Source organism: Coccidioides immitis (genome assembly GCF_000149335.2).
Source record: "Coccidioides immitis RS genomic scaffold supercont3.2, whole genome shotgun sequence".
Taxonomy (NCBI): domain Eukaryota; kingdom Fungi; phylum Ascomycota; class Eurotiomycetes; order Onygenales; family Onygenaceae; genus Coccidioides; species Coccidioides immitis.
The window spans coordinates 1,259,028-1,273,682 of record NW_004504309.1 but is presented as its reverse complement, the minus strand read 5'-3'; the positions used below and the strand labels follow the sequence as shown (position 1 = coordinate 1,273,682).

Genomic DNA, 14,655 nt, shown 5'->3' with positions numbered 1-14,655 from the left:
AGAGAACACCCAACTGCAATTAGTTAATTCTTATATGACTTGAAACAGTTCATCAATAACAAGCTATTGTTCTAGTGGCTGAGGAGAAGCTTGAACTGGAGAAATTTTGACATGTTTCTCATACTTTTACTGTGGAAAACCTGGACACCATCAATCTCAGTATTATGAATACCAATCCAATGTGAATAACAGATTCTGTCATATTAATGATGAAGAGAACTTGTGCATGGGTTTCTCTGGTCAAAACTATTGAGTTGTCACTTCTAAACCTGATATACTAAACATGTATATTATATGGTCTATAAAAGAGAATAAATGAGTGATTCTGAAGTTGACAAGCTCTAAAAAGAAAACTAATCAGCAAGAAGAGACATCTCCAGTAAATTTAATCAGTATAAAGATTCAAGCAGAATAACTTACATATCTAATATCTGATGGAGAATCTGATTCAGATAAGAAATATAAACTACTGGAAGAAAGAACATCAGTCAATGTTAAAACTGTTGAAGAAGCTAAGAACAGTCAAAAAGCTAAGATTACAATACTTCATACTCAGTATACTGGATAATTTATTACCTATCAGAATAATCAAGCTAGTATTAATGACAATATTATAGAAGATGTTGAACTAATTAATCAGAAGAAGCCTGAAATTCAGAACAAGACTGTAGAGAAATAAAGATTAAGATATTCTGCAACAGATTATTTATTCTCTCAGATTCACAATTCAACAGATGCCAATGAATTAATGGGTTGAATTCTCAATAGAAAGATCAAAGTGTCAGTCAAGAAGCTTATAAGTGTATTGCTGAAGCTTCATCAAGTATTCTTCAGATCAGGTTGAAATAACAGTACTAGCAAAAGTCATGTAAAGATTGGAGTCTCTGAACCAGTTCAGTTTGAGCTAAAGATTAATTCTAGTTAACTTACATCAAAGCTCATGGTATCAAAATTCAAAACAGCATATGGAATGTATTCATTATATGTACCAGTCACTATAAACCAACAAGAATTAATAGCATTGATTAATACTAGTTCAGAAATCAATTTGTTATCTTGAAAGTATACTGAAATGTTGAATCTGCTGATAGAAAATAAGCTACAAGTGATTATGGTTGTTCAAACAGGAGAAGTTACTTCTTTTTACACATTTTGTGATGAAGTGCTTGTTCAGATCAGAGATATTATTACCTATACCTCTTTCCTTATATTTGAGGAAGGGGATCAGTAACTTATTCTTGAAAGATCTTGACAATTTGCTGCCTGTTGAGGATGCAACACCTCAGATAACAGAGAAGTGAACTGTGAAATTTATAATAAGAAATGAACATATTATCTAGTTTTTAAAGACTTTAAGTTAAGCTCAAGCAACATGAGATATGCAACTGATAAATCAAACAGCAATCATTTAAATGATTCAACAGATATTTAATCAGGCAGATGCCTGTGGATACAAGACCTGATGAGAATAAAGAAAATGTGATGAAGACAATGGGTATAAGAATTAATGATAAGAAGGTTGAAGGTCAGGAGATTGAAAAGAATAAAGAAGTTAGAAGTATTAGCAGCAGTACCAGCATTAATGACTACAGTAATAAGAAGAAACATAGTTCTGGTAATGGTGAATCCAAAAGTGTGCTAAGCCTAATCAGATTAATCAGTGTGCTGGTGAATTAAATGAACTAATCAGAGAACAAGAATAATTTTGTATCAGAAGTTCAGATTTTCTGTTCTCTGCTTTCTGATCTGAATAGTATTATAGCTCACTGCAAACATTACACATGTGATATTAATTCTAGCTTAATTTGAAAATCTATTCTATAAAGTGCTTGATCAATTTACATATCTCTGAACAAAAATCATGATTTTATCATGAAGAAATTGTGTCAAGTTGACATTTTTAATAGTGGCTGGAACATCAGACTGTCTTTTTCAGAAGTCTGGAGAGTGTGCACTGCTTACAAGTGGAAAGCTGATAAGATAAGATCATTAGCATCTGGAAAATCTGATGAAAGCAAACCAGAAGATCTAGATAATTGGGTGGATGTTTGTTTGAATAAGTATTATTCTGAGAAGAAATATGTTGTATTTAATTGTAAATTTAATAATTATATTAGGTCTAGAATCACATCTTTTTCTGTTGGAGAATAGCTAACAAATGAGAGAATTAAGAAGCTCAAAATTGGATTTAAACTAACAAGTCAGAAGAAGAAATTTTTCATATCAGTTCTTTATAAACATGAAGCATTAGTGTAATTATTTAAAGATTTATATGATATTCATTCTGAATGCTTGCCTCTGCAGATTATTAAGACAGAGCCTCATGAAGCTTGGCAGACTAAGACTTACTGAATTTCTTGTGCTCTACATGATAAGCTAATTAAAATCATTCAAGACAGGTTAGAAGCTAAAACATTGGAGTCTTGTCATGATTCATATACCAACCCCTATTTTCTGGTTGCAAAGAAACAGAAAGGTGAATATTATTTAGTTAATACAGCACATATATACAACAAAGTTACTATTCAAGATGCTTTTATTTCTTCTAATGTTGACAAATATGCTGAAGACTTTAGCAGACTTGTTATAGCTAGTCTATATGACTTGTTCTCTGAATACAATAATTTTCCATTAGCTGAAGAGAGCAGAAATATAACAGCCATTGCAATCTCTATTAAGCTCTTTTGTCATACAACTTTAGTTCAAAAGACAATAAATTCACCAGCTCAAGCTCAATACAGGATAATGAAGATTATACAAGAAGTTTTTCCAGAGATTGCTCAAGTCTTTATGAATGATCTTGAAGTAAAGAGATCATGTGTTAAAGATGAAACTGAAGTTCTCTCAGAAATAAGAAGATTTATTTATGATTATCTGCAGAATCTGAACTATATTCTATGACTTGTTAAAATCTCTGGAGCTAGAATCTCCAGGACCAAATCTCAATTCTGCATGTCTGGAGTCAATGTTGTTGAATGAATCTGTAACTATGACAGACAATAATCTGAGAAAGCTAAGATAGCTAAAATTGTAAATTGATCTACTTTTACAAGCATTACAGAATTACAAGAATTTCTAGAGCTTGCTGGATATTTCTGAATACTCATAAAGCATTACAGTTGGATAATCAAATCTTTACATTATCTGCTTCAACAAAATGTTATATGGTCATGAACTGAAGAGCAAAATCATGTTTTTATACTTTTAAAGAAAAGATTATGTTTATTCCCTATTGTTCTTCCAATTAATTATGAACAAGATTCTTTGCTTATTACTGTAGCTATTGATGCCAGTAGATTAGAATGAGGAGAATGCATTATTCAGAAGCAACAAGGAGCTTAACATTCCACATAATATGAATCTGAAGTATGGAATGATTCAGAGAAAACATATGATGCTGGCAAATGAGAATGCAAAGCTGTTTTAAAAGTCTTCAAGAAATTCTGACATCATATCTATAAAGTATCCTTTACCTTGAAAATCAATACAAAAACTCTTGTTACCCAACTTAATAGAACTGTTACAGATGTTCCAGAAGCTTTAATTACTAATTGGATAGCTTGAATATGCCTCTTTAACTTTACTGTTAAATATATTTCTGAAACAAAACACACAGCTGCTGACAGACTGTCTTGCTGAGAACTAGATACTGGAAAACAACCTGAATCTGAAGAAGATAAAGATCTGTTTGCCTTTATGAATTCTATAAGAGTTTTAGCTGGCTGAGCTCTCAATAGTGAAGATCTTAGGATACTGGACTTCACATATTCAGAAGAATCAGAGAAAATTGCACAATATCTAACCACTCTATCAAAATCATTGGGCATGGAAGAAAAAGAGTACACAAGATTCTGAAAGAAAGTAATTAAATATATGATGAAGGCTGATTAATTATTTAGACAAGCAGAATCTGGTGTATCTCTAAGACATGTTGTGAACAATAAAGAATAACACAAACAAATTTTACACATGATGCACAATAAATTTGGCCATAAAGAGTAAGAGAGAACATACTCTATCTTACAAGCTCAATACTGGTGGTCAGAAATGTATAAAGATGTGTCTGCTTATGTAAAGTACTGTTCTCAATATTAATAAAGAGATTTGTAAAGATTAAGTGAAGAGCTTCATTCTATCTGAGCTTCTATCTGTTGGAAGAATGTTCAGATAAATATTAAACACATGCCTTTCTGTCAAGAACAAAATTATTTGATTATTGCAAGATGTGACTTTACTGAATGAGTGGAAGCTAGAGCATTGAAGAAGGCAACAGCTGAAGCTGTGGCCAAATTTCTTTATGAGAATATCATCTGTTGATGGGGCCTGCCTGCCAAATTTGTTATGGATGGAGGACCAGAGAATAAGAATGTTGTGGAGACCTTACTGAAGAAATTCAACATCAAACATATTGTTATTTTGCTCTATAATCCTCCTGCAAATGGTATGGTGGAAGTTGATCATAAGCCTTTGACTGATGGATTAGCTAAAGCCACCAATGGTACTGGAAGGGGCATTAACATGATACAAGAATTCTTGACCTTAACAGCAGAAGAGCCTGGCAACTGCACAGAAATCTTGCCAGAAATGCATAACCATCTAAAGAATTGGTAGGGACTAGTTGAAGAATGAGGCTTATTCACCAATGGCTATGTTCACTGCATTAAGAATACAATGTATACTAAAGACAATAAAAGAAAATTTGGTATTAGATGGACTGACATTATTTGCAAATCTGGTAATATCTGAATTACAAGCCCTCTGCTGCCCCATGGAGCTTATGATCCATGCAAAAAGATCTAGCATACTATGCTACCCTGATATGTGGCAATCCAGAAGGACCATAAATATCTTGAAGTTAATGAAGCTGGTACCTGGTTACAGCTCTCTGCTGCATATAGGAATCTAGTTCCAGAGCCATTATCATCTTCTAGTCATTCAAGCCATTATGCATCAGTTCCATATCAATTCCCTACTGCTATTCAATTGCAAGACTTAGAAGCTATATTAGATGCTTTGATAGACTAAATTAGGTGGAACAATTCTATAGTAATTGAGAAGCTTGATACCCTCTTTGGACCAGAAGAGAAGAAAGCTCAGAACTTTATTAATAACTGGTGTCTAAAGATCATGCAAATTGCTTTGAATGTTATTATCAAGCCATATCAAATTAAAAAGAAAGCTTTTGGTAACAAATTTTATTGGCATTGCATGCATAATAATATTAATCCAGCATCAGTTTGGCCTTCTTCTTCTCCCAAGAACTTGATGAAAGAAGAGAATTATGATGATTACTATTAGAGATTGCTGCTGTTACTTTCTTTATTTTTATTTTCTATCTTTTTTCTTACCAGATCATTACTAATTCTTAGTCTCTTATTTTCTTTACTAAATTGTCTTTGTTTTGTTTCATACATTGCCTGTTGTCAGGGGACACCAACATTGAAAGCCAGAAGAAAATGTAGTGAGAATTCTGGTATTATATTAGAATAAAGATTGTTCCAGTTCAAGATGCAAAACTCTCTCAGCTACTATTTCTGAGTTATATAAATCATCTATAGTCTCTGCATCTTGCTTAATACTTGTGTGCATCTTTGTACTTTTCTACACACTCATTCTTTATTGCTAGTTTGGTTATTAGTTAGAGAATATAAAGATTTCTTGTTTATAAAGCTTGCTACTATTTCTTATTAGAGCTGCCTGTATTAGTACAGGCTCTTTAGTACTATTATTTCTTATGAGCTTAGGCATCTGTTAAGGCATGCTTCTCTGTTCTTATTACTTGGCCATTACCATTCTTACTATGTTGTGATTTTTCATTCTTCTTGTGCTCTCACCATCTCAATCAACTCACCTACTTTGACAAGGCATTTCATTGTACCCCACTTCACTAGTATCTCATCTTTTATGTTTGTGACCATTACTTGTTCATGAAATAACTGCCAGTTTCCCTGAGAGTTACAGGCTTTAAAGAATATATTTACAATCTCTTTCACAAAAGTGATATTCTTATGATCTATAGCAGTTTCAATCTCTATAGACATCTTGTGTATCTCTAGCACTAGCTTCACAGCCAATTGCAAACTAATCACTAGAGATTGACAACCAGAATTTATTAGTGCTGACCAGATGATACTTCTGTCAGTTGGACTTCACACATCTAGAACAATGAAGAAGAGAGCAAGAAGACTTTTCTTGAATAACTTTATTATATTGATTCTATCTACTTACAGCCCCTCAATTTTCTATTTGCTATTCTTCTTCTTGAGATAGTCTTTTGTGAGATGCCTCTTTTGACTATACTTAAAGCACTTTTCTTCTTTTCTTAAAGCTTCATAATTCTTTATAAGATCTTTTTCTATTTTCTAAGCAGATCTCTGAAGTTGATCTCTCTTATCTATTTATAATCTTGAGTTATCAGTCTTTATATCTCTGTAAGCACTTTCAGCTGAATTGATAGACTTTGTGTGCAAGGCATTCTTTTCAAGAGCTGCTGTCATACTTGGTTAAAGTTGGGTAGTCAGTACTACTATCTCATCAATATTATCTGGTATTTCCAGCTGTTTATTCAGTTTAGCTTGCATGAGCTTATTCAAGTTCTTTATGTATAGATTCTTCTTCATTTTTTCAAAGCTTTCAAATTCTTCACTAATTTCTGTTGTAAGCTCTAGCAATTATTGGTGATAGACTTGATCAGTTTCATCTAAACTCTTGTAAAGATTGAAGATTACTTATCAAGAGTTTCACATGTGGTTTACTGGATCTTCTAGTCTTGTGTGTAGAAATTTCTTGAGACTATTCCAGTTATTTTTTAATAGGTTATTTTTATAGTAAATCTTTCAGAGATTTTTTTCAATGTAATCAAGTTCTGTAAGAGTGTACACAAGAATTTTCTCATCATTCAATTTGCTTATATTATAAGTGAATTTAATGCTGGAGATGAATTACTGATATTTTGTGTAGAAGTTAGTCTGATAGAGCTTTATATATTGTGATAATCTCAAGACTGACAGATGCTTTATAGGTGTTGGATTGGAGATAATTATATTAAGAGATTCATTTTGTAAGTGCTTTTAAGTGATCTGAAGAGTATTCAACTTTTCTTGTCATTTTGCCATTCTCTTTAGTAATTTGGTTTTCTTCTAAATTTGTTGGATTTTATCTCTTAATGCTAAGATAGACTCTCTCTCTGAGATTGCAATACTAGTTTTGGTTTCATTCATGATTAAGAGAGCTGAGATGGTTTCAAGATTTATCATCTTCTTACAAACTTAGGTTTGTTCTTTAGATAGATTTTCTGCTGGTGTTCCAGATTTGTGAGCTTCAGAAGATTGACTTCTTTATATTAATACTATTGTTAGGCATCATCAAAGAAGAGTGGCAAAATATGAGAATTGTATATGTAGATTGATGTAACAATGAATCTATAGAAGAAATTATATGTAGAAAAGAGTACACAAGATAAAAGATCTGGTATTAGCAATTATATATGACTTGTAGACAAGATTGCTACTGGCTCCCAACAAGAGATTTGTGCAGTAGTGGCCTTTTATATGTGCTTGTGAGCATGTGATCTAGTGTCTTGTGAGGACATACATACTTCCAACAGCTTGCAAGCTGAGGCCTTGGAGCCTTGTGGATGTTGTTTGTCCATATAAGAGGTTTGCAGGCAAATTCTTACAAGTAGTTAGAAGAGACCTTTAGCAATAAGAAAGCTAATATCTATCTATACTATAACTATGCTAAACTAATAGCTTCAAAACTTGGCTTACAGACTCACACACTTAATAGAGAGAAGCTTCTCAACCATTTAGCTTACATCTATAGAAATTATCACAACATTGGCTCAGTCAAGATTAATGACAGCATCTATCTCTGGTTCTATTTGGCAAATAGACAAGCTAGAGCTGAAGATGCTTTAGGCATTTACAAATTCAAACATTAGTCAAGTATTTCTCTGGTCACAAAGATGAAGATCTTTGACTTTAACTAATACATACAAATAACTAAAGTTAACAAGTTCATCACTAACAATTTTCAGAAGAAATGGGAAACAACTGGATCTGTTGTCATTCTCTAGCTAATATACTGGTGAAACAATAAATTATAAGGTGCTACCACTACAGTTCTCAATCACATTAATAGTGAATATGACATGTACTACCATCATCAGCAAATGATGAGAGGTTGTGACAATTATGGATGGTTAAGAACAATGTATTACAGTATTAGTTAACAACTCATGTGCCAGAACTCTGTGTACTATCTATAGTACATGCTGACAAGATGTGACCATGCTTGAAAATTAATCTCCTATTCATACTACACCAAGTATGCTAAGCCAGAAGATAAAACTGGGTTTTACCATATCAATATCAATGTTCCAGATACTATTACTACTGGAAGAAGTATTAACATAATACAAGAATTCTTGATCTTAACTGCAGAAGAGCCCAGTAACTGCACAGAAATCTTGCTAGAAATGCATAATCATCTAGAGAATTAATGAAGACTAGTTGAAGAATAAGAATTATTCACTAATAGCTATATTCACCACATTAAGAATATAATGTATACCAAAGACAACAAAAGAAGATTTGGTATTAAATGAACTGATATTATTTGCAAGTCTGGTGATGTTTAAATTTCAAGCTCTCTGCTACTTCATGAAGCTCATGGTTCATGCAAAAAGATCTGACACACTATACTATTCTGGTATATGGTAATTCAAGAGAATCATGAACATCTAGAAATCAATAAAGCTGATATATGATTCCAGCTCTCCACTGCATATAGAGATCTAGTTCTAGAGCCTTCATCTCCATCCAGCCATTCAAATTGTTATGCATTAGTTCTATATTAATTCTCTATCACTATTCAATTGCAAGACTTAGAAGCTATATCAGATGCTCTGATAGAACAAATTAGGTGGAACAATCTCATGATAATTGAGAAACTTGATATTCTCTTTGGTCCTGATGACAAAAAGACTCAGAACTTCATTAATAACTGGCATCTAAAGATCACACAAATTACTTTAAATGCTATTATCAAGATCTACTAAATTAAAAAGAAAGCTTTTGACAATAAATTCTATTGACATTGTATGCACAATAATATTGATCCAGTGTCTGTTCAATCTTCCTCTTCTTTCAAGAACTTGATGAAAAAAGAGAATTATAATGATCAGTATTAGAGATTACTGCTATCACTCTTCTTATTCTTATTTTCTATGTTCTTTCTTACCAGACTGCTCATTATTATTTATTATTCTCTTATTTTACTAAATTGGTTTTATTTTATTTTTTATATTGTTTGTTGTCAGGGGACACCAATACTCTAAGTCAGAAGAAAGTGTAGTAGGGATTCCAGTATCTTATTAAAATAAAGATTGTTCCAGTTCAATTTAAAGCTACTATTTCTGAGCTATATAAACTCTCTATAGCCTCTGCATCTTGCTTATTATCTTTATACTTCATTGCTCTTTTCTACACATTCATTTCTTGTTACCAGTTTGGTTATTAATTAGAGAATATGAAGATTTCTTGTTCATGAAACTTGCTACTGTTTCTCATTAGAGCTGTCTGTATTAGAACAGGGCTCTTTAGTACTATTACTTCTTGTGAGCTTAGGTGTCTGTTAGGACATATCTATCTCTACACTTACTACTCAACCATACCCTTATTATGTTGTGATTTTTCACCTTTCTTGCGCTCTCACCATATCAATCAACTCACCTATCTTGACAAGGCATCCCATTGTACCCCGCTCCAACAGAAGCCCAGTCAGTTTCTCAATATGGAAGGTTTGTGGATAGATCATCTGAGAGCCTTCCAATATTTCAGGCTCATTTTGCAAACAAGGTTGTGCCTAGGGTGCCCATTTTCAGGAAAGGATAGATATCTTATTCCATTTCTTGTATCATTAAGACTCTTGCTGGTGATGATATCAAGTAGAAAAATCTGGCATTCTTTGTGTTGTAGGTGAAGGGACTAACAAATGCAGATTAAGCCAGATATGCAATTGCCTCAGCTATGATTCCAAATTAATTTCTAGTCTTCATTGCACCTTCTTTGCCCCATTTAATTCATTCACTTTCATGTTCCAGCAACCTTACTCTGTATCATTTAATCCTTCAAGTACATGAGTACATAACAGAGGCTAGAGACTTATATCACCAACAAACAAACAGTCTGACTCTGGAGTAATCTCACAGTCCCCAACAGTAACTGCATATGTGCCAGGGACAAGATCATATGTCTTTCCATCTTTGATTATCTGCAGGTTTCCTGATATTTTGGCGACAGGAATGGTGTATAACCACTTTTCCAATGTTAGTTGGATTGGCTTATTGATTAAGAACCACCACATCATGTAGCTCCAGCCCTAACCAAGTATGAGCTATCCTGAAATATCAAATTATGATATGGCGTGCCTATATCAAGACCCATACTCATAAGTAACAGTTTCACATAAGAATCAATCTTCTCTTTTGCGTACATCCAATCATCTTTTTCATCAATAAAGTAGTCCTCTCCCCTGACTCTTAAAATGTCAAGTGCTTATTGTTCCAGATCTCATCTGTATCTCTCTGCATCATCATTCAAGAGAGCTCAAGAGTTCATAGGTCTGATTGTCACCACCAGCCATGAAGTGGGAAAAGGCTTAGATCTATTCATATGCATTAGTTGTAGTTTGAAGAACCAATACAATCAGGACTCTCATGAGATACCAAATATCCAGAAACCAGGTTAACTCATCAGCAGTGAGCATTTCTAGTGTGGCAGATTGGAATTTTTGAAGAAATGCATGATGTTTATGCAGAGGTTGGGCCGCAATCACAAGCCCACCATATCTCAAGCCCCCACCTGGGAGAAAGTTCAAGTCATGAGATTGGATATCATCATGTGGGTTTTCTTTGCCTTGCGCTTGCGGCTCCATCCCCAAATTTTTCACAAATGCCCTAGTAACAATGCACAATATTTTCTTGCTCAGCCACATTTTTACTTTTCTATCTTTATTCATTCCACTACATAAACAGGATAATCATGGAGGGATTGAGCTGTTACCAACCATGTGAAAGCCCGGGCTGTTCTATCATTCAGCAACAACACTACTGTTCTGGCTTTCCATAACTGCTGCAATTGCTGTATTAGCTTCTCCATGGCATGGCCTGGAAGAGGTGCTTTGTCAGCGCAGGCATTCTAGCTCTGTCACATGACTGTGGAAGATTCAAAGTTTGAGGAGCATGCTTGGAGTGAGGGACAATATTTTTCCACCCAAGATCTCATGTCATGATATTTATGCACAGCTTTAATATTAATTTTGTCATGCATGATGATTTCTCAATGCCTTCCTGATAAGATTTTTGCCATACAGCTTCTCAGAGCCTGTATGACCTCTTGAAATATCAATTCAGTAATTTTTGCTGAAAAGCCCCCTTCCACAATTCCACATTTTCCTGTAGCTAGCATGCCAGAATTGTTATGAATCCTGTGGCACAACAACAGAACATACAAAATGATTGAATGACATCTGACAACATGAAATCATGAACTGTTATAGAAGAACATTAAGACAAGAATTATGTGACCAGTAATAGAACTGATAAGCTGACTGATCACATCAAGCATGATAGAATTGATCAAAGAACATAGCAAACATATTATAGTAGAATGGATAGAACAGCTTAGCAGAACTATTATCAGAGAAGCATCATGTATATAAGAATGCTTATTATCAGAGATCTGATGAACTTGTTTATTGTGATTAATCTTCTTACTTATTTACTAGATATCTTTAAATCAGATACTTTCATATCTTAATTACTTTTTATACTACTGAAGTTGTAAGGATTGTACATGTGGATCAGCATAACAATGAATCTATAGAAGAAATTGTATGTAGAAAAGAGTATATAAGGTAAAAGGTCTGGTATTAGCAACTATGTATAACTTGTAGACAAGATTGCCACTGGCTTTTAATAAGAGATTTGTGCAGTGGCAGTCTTTTATATGTGCTTGTGAGTATGTAACTTAGTATCTCACAAGAACACATATACTTTCAACAGCTTGCAAGCTGAGATTCTGAACTCTTACAGGTGTTGTTTGTTCATATAAGAGATTTGCAAACAAATTCTTATAGATTTTCCCCTCTTGTAAGTCTTGATCTCTCAAGACAGCTGTCTTATTAAAAATCTTCATAAGTAGAAAAACAAAACCTCTTGGGAAAAATAAAAATTTTCTCATAAGAAAAAGAGTACAGCCTCACTAGAGATATAATATCAACACAATTCTAATAGCATAACACAACATAATAACACAACAGAGCTTAATAACATAACAATATGTAGAGAGTTTCTATTGTTCTCACTAGCTCTGTATCACTATTAGATAATGAGCACTAGCTTAAGAAAGAGCTTTCTCTTGCTTTCTCTTTCTCTTCTTTTGAAACCAATTTAATTTAATTTAACTATGTCTTTTCTCTTTCTAACTCATTTTCTAGTTCCACTACCTCCATCCATCTCTTTTGCAAACCAGGCTTGTCCAGGTTCCTACTATGAAATTATTGAAGTAGCTTTCTCAGTGGACAGACATTGCTTACAGGAACTCATGTCTTGTTCTTCTTATTATCATAATGAAGCGGGGTACAATGGGATGCCTTGTCAAAGTAGGCAAGTTGGTTGAGATGGTGAGAGTGCAAGAAGAATGAAAAATCACAACATAGTAAGGATGGTAATGGCCAAGTAGTAAGAACAGAGAAGCATGCCTTAACAGACACCTAAGCTCATAAGGAATAATAGTACTAAAGAGCCTGTACTAACACAGGCAGCTCTAATGAGAAACAGTGGCAAGCTTCATGAACAAGAGATCTTCATATTCTCTAACTAATAACCAAACTAGCAATAAAGAATGAGTGTGTAGAAAAGTACAAAGATGCACACAAGTATTAAGCAAGATGCAGAGACTATAGATGATTTATATAACTCAGAAATAGTAGCTGAGAGAGTTTTGCATCTTGAACTGGAACAATCTTTATTCTAATATAATACCAGAATTCTCACTACATTTTCTTCTGGCTTTCAATGTTGGTGTCCCCTGACAACAGGCAATGTATGAAACAAAACAAAGACAATTTAGTAAAGAAAATAAGAGACTAAGAATTAGTAACAATCTGGTAAGAAAAAAGATAGAAAATAAAAATAAAGAAAGTAACAGCAGCAATCTCTAATAGTAATCATCATAATTCTCTTCTTTCATCAAGTTCTTGGGAGAAGAAGAAGGCCAAACTGATGCTGGATTAATATTATTATGCATGCAATGTCAATAAAATTTGTTACCAAAAGCTTTCTTTTTAATTTAATATGTCTTGATAATAACATTCAAAGCAATTTGCATGATCTTTAGACATCAGTTATTAATAAAGTTCTGAGCTTTCTTCTCTTCTGGTCCAAAGAGAGTATCAAGCTTCTCAATTACTATAGAATTGTTCCACCTAATTTAGTCTACCAAAGCATCTAATATAGCTTCTAAGCCTTGCAATTGAATAGCAGTAGGGAATTGATATGGAACTGATGTGTAATGGTTTGAATGGCTGGAAGGTGATGATGGCCCTGGAACTAGATCTCTATATACAGTGGAGAGCTGTAACCAGGTACCAGCTTCATTGACTTCAAGATGTTCATGGTCCTTCTGGATTGCCACATACCAGAGTAGCATAGTATGCCAGACCTTTTTGCATGGACTGTGAGCTCCATGGGGCAGCAGAGAGCTTGTAATTCAGATATTGCCAGATTTGCAAATGATGTTGGTCCACCTAATATCAAATTTTCTTTTGTTGTCTTTGGTATACATTGTATTCTTAATGTGGTGAACATAGCCATCAGTGGATAAGCCTTGTTCTTTAACTAGTCTCCACCAATTCTCTAGATGGTTATGCATTCCTGGCAAGATTTCTGTGCAGTTGCCGGGCTCTTCTGCCATTAAGGTCAAGAATTCTTGTATCATGTTAATGCTCCTTCCAGTAGTAATAGCATCTGAAATGTTGATATTGATATGGTGAAATCCAGTTTTATCCCCTGGCTTAGCATACTTGGCATAATATGGATAGGAGATTAATTTTCAAGTGTGGTTGGGTCTTGTCAGCATGTACTATAGGTAATACACAGGGTCCTGGTGCATGAGTTGTTGGCCAATACTGTGGTACATTGTTCTCAACCATCTGTAATTGTTGCAACCTCTCATCATTCACTGATGATGGTAGTACATATTGTATTTGCCATTGACCTGAGTGAGTACTGTGGTGGTGGTGCCTTGTAACCTATCATTCTACCAGCACATTAGCTGGAGAATAATGACAGACCCAGTGGTCTCCCATTTCTTCTGAAGATTGCTGGTAGTGAACTTGTTAACTCCAGTGATCTGTGTGTATTGATTAAAGTTGAACATTCTCATGTTTGTGACCAGAGGAATAATTGGCTGATGTTTGAATTTGTAAATGCCTAAAGCATCTTCAGCTCTAGCTGGTCTATTTGCCAAACAGAACCAGAGGTAGATGCTGTCATTGGTCTTGACTGAGCCAATGTTGTGATGATTCCTATGGATGTGAGCCAAACAGTTGAGAAGCTTCTTTCTATTAAGTGTGCAAGTCTGCAACCCA

At 34.0% G+C, this 14,655-nt stretch overlaps 1 protein-coding gene across 1 annotated transcript; it reads right to left on the bottom strand.

The window, feature by feature from the left end:
* Positions 1-10,668: 10,668 nt before the first annotated feature.
* CIMG_05939 (uncharacterized protein) lies at positions 10,669-11,022 on the bottom strand (the record flags this gene model as incomplete). Its single annotated transcript, XM_001242042.1, has 1 exon — positions 10,669-11,022. One exon carries the CDS (start codon positions 11,020-11,022, stop codon positions 10,669-10,671), a length of 354 nt encoding a protein of 117 aa, XP_001242043.1.
* Between the last annotated feature and the right edge of the window lie 3,633 nt (positions 11,023-14,655).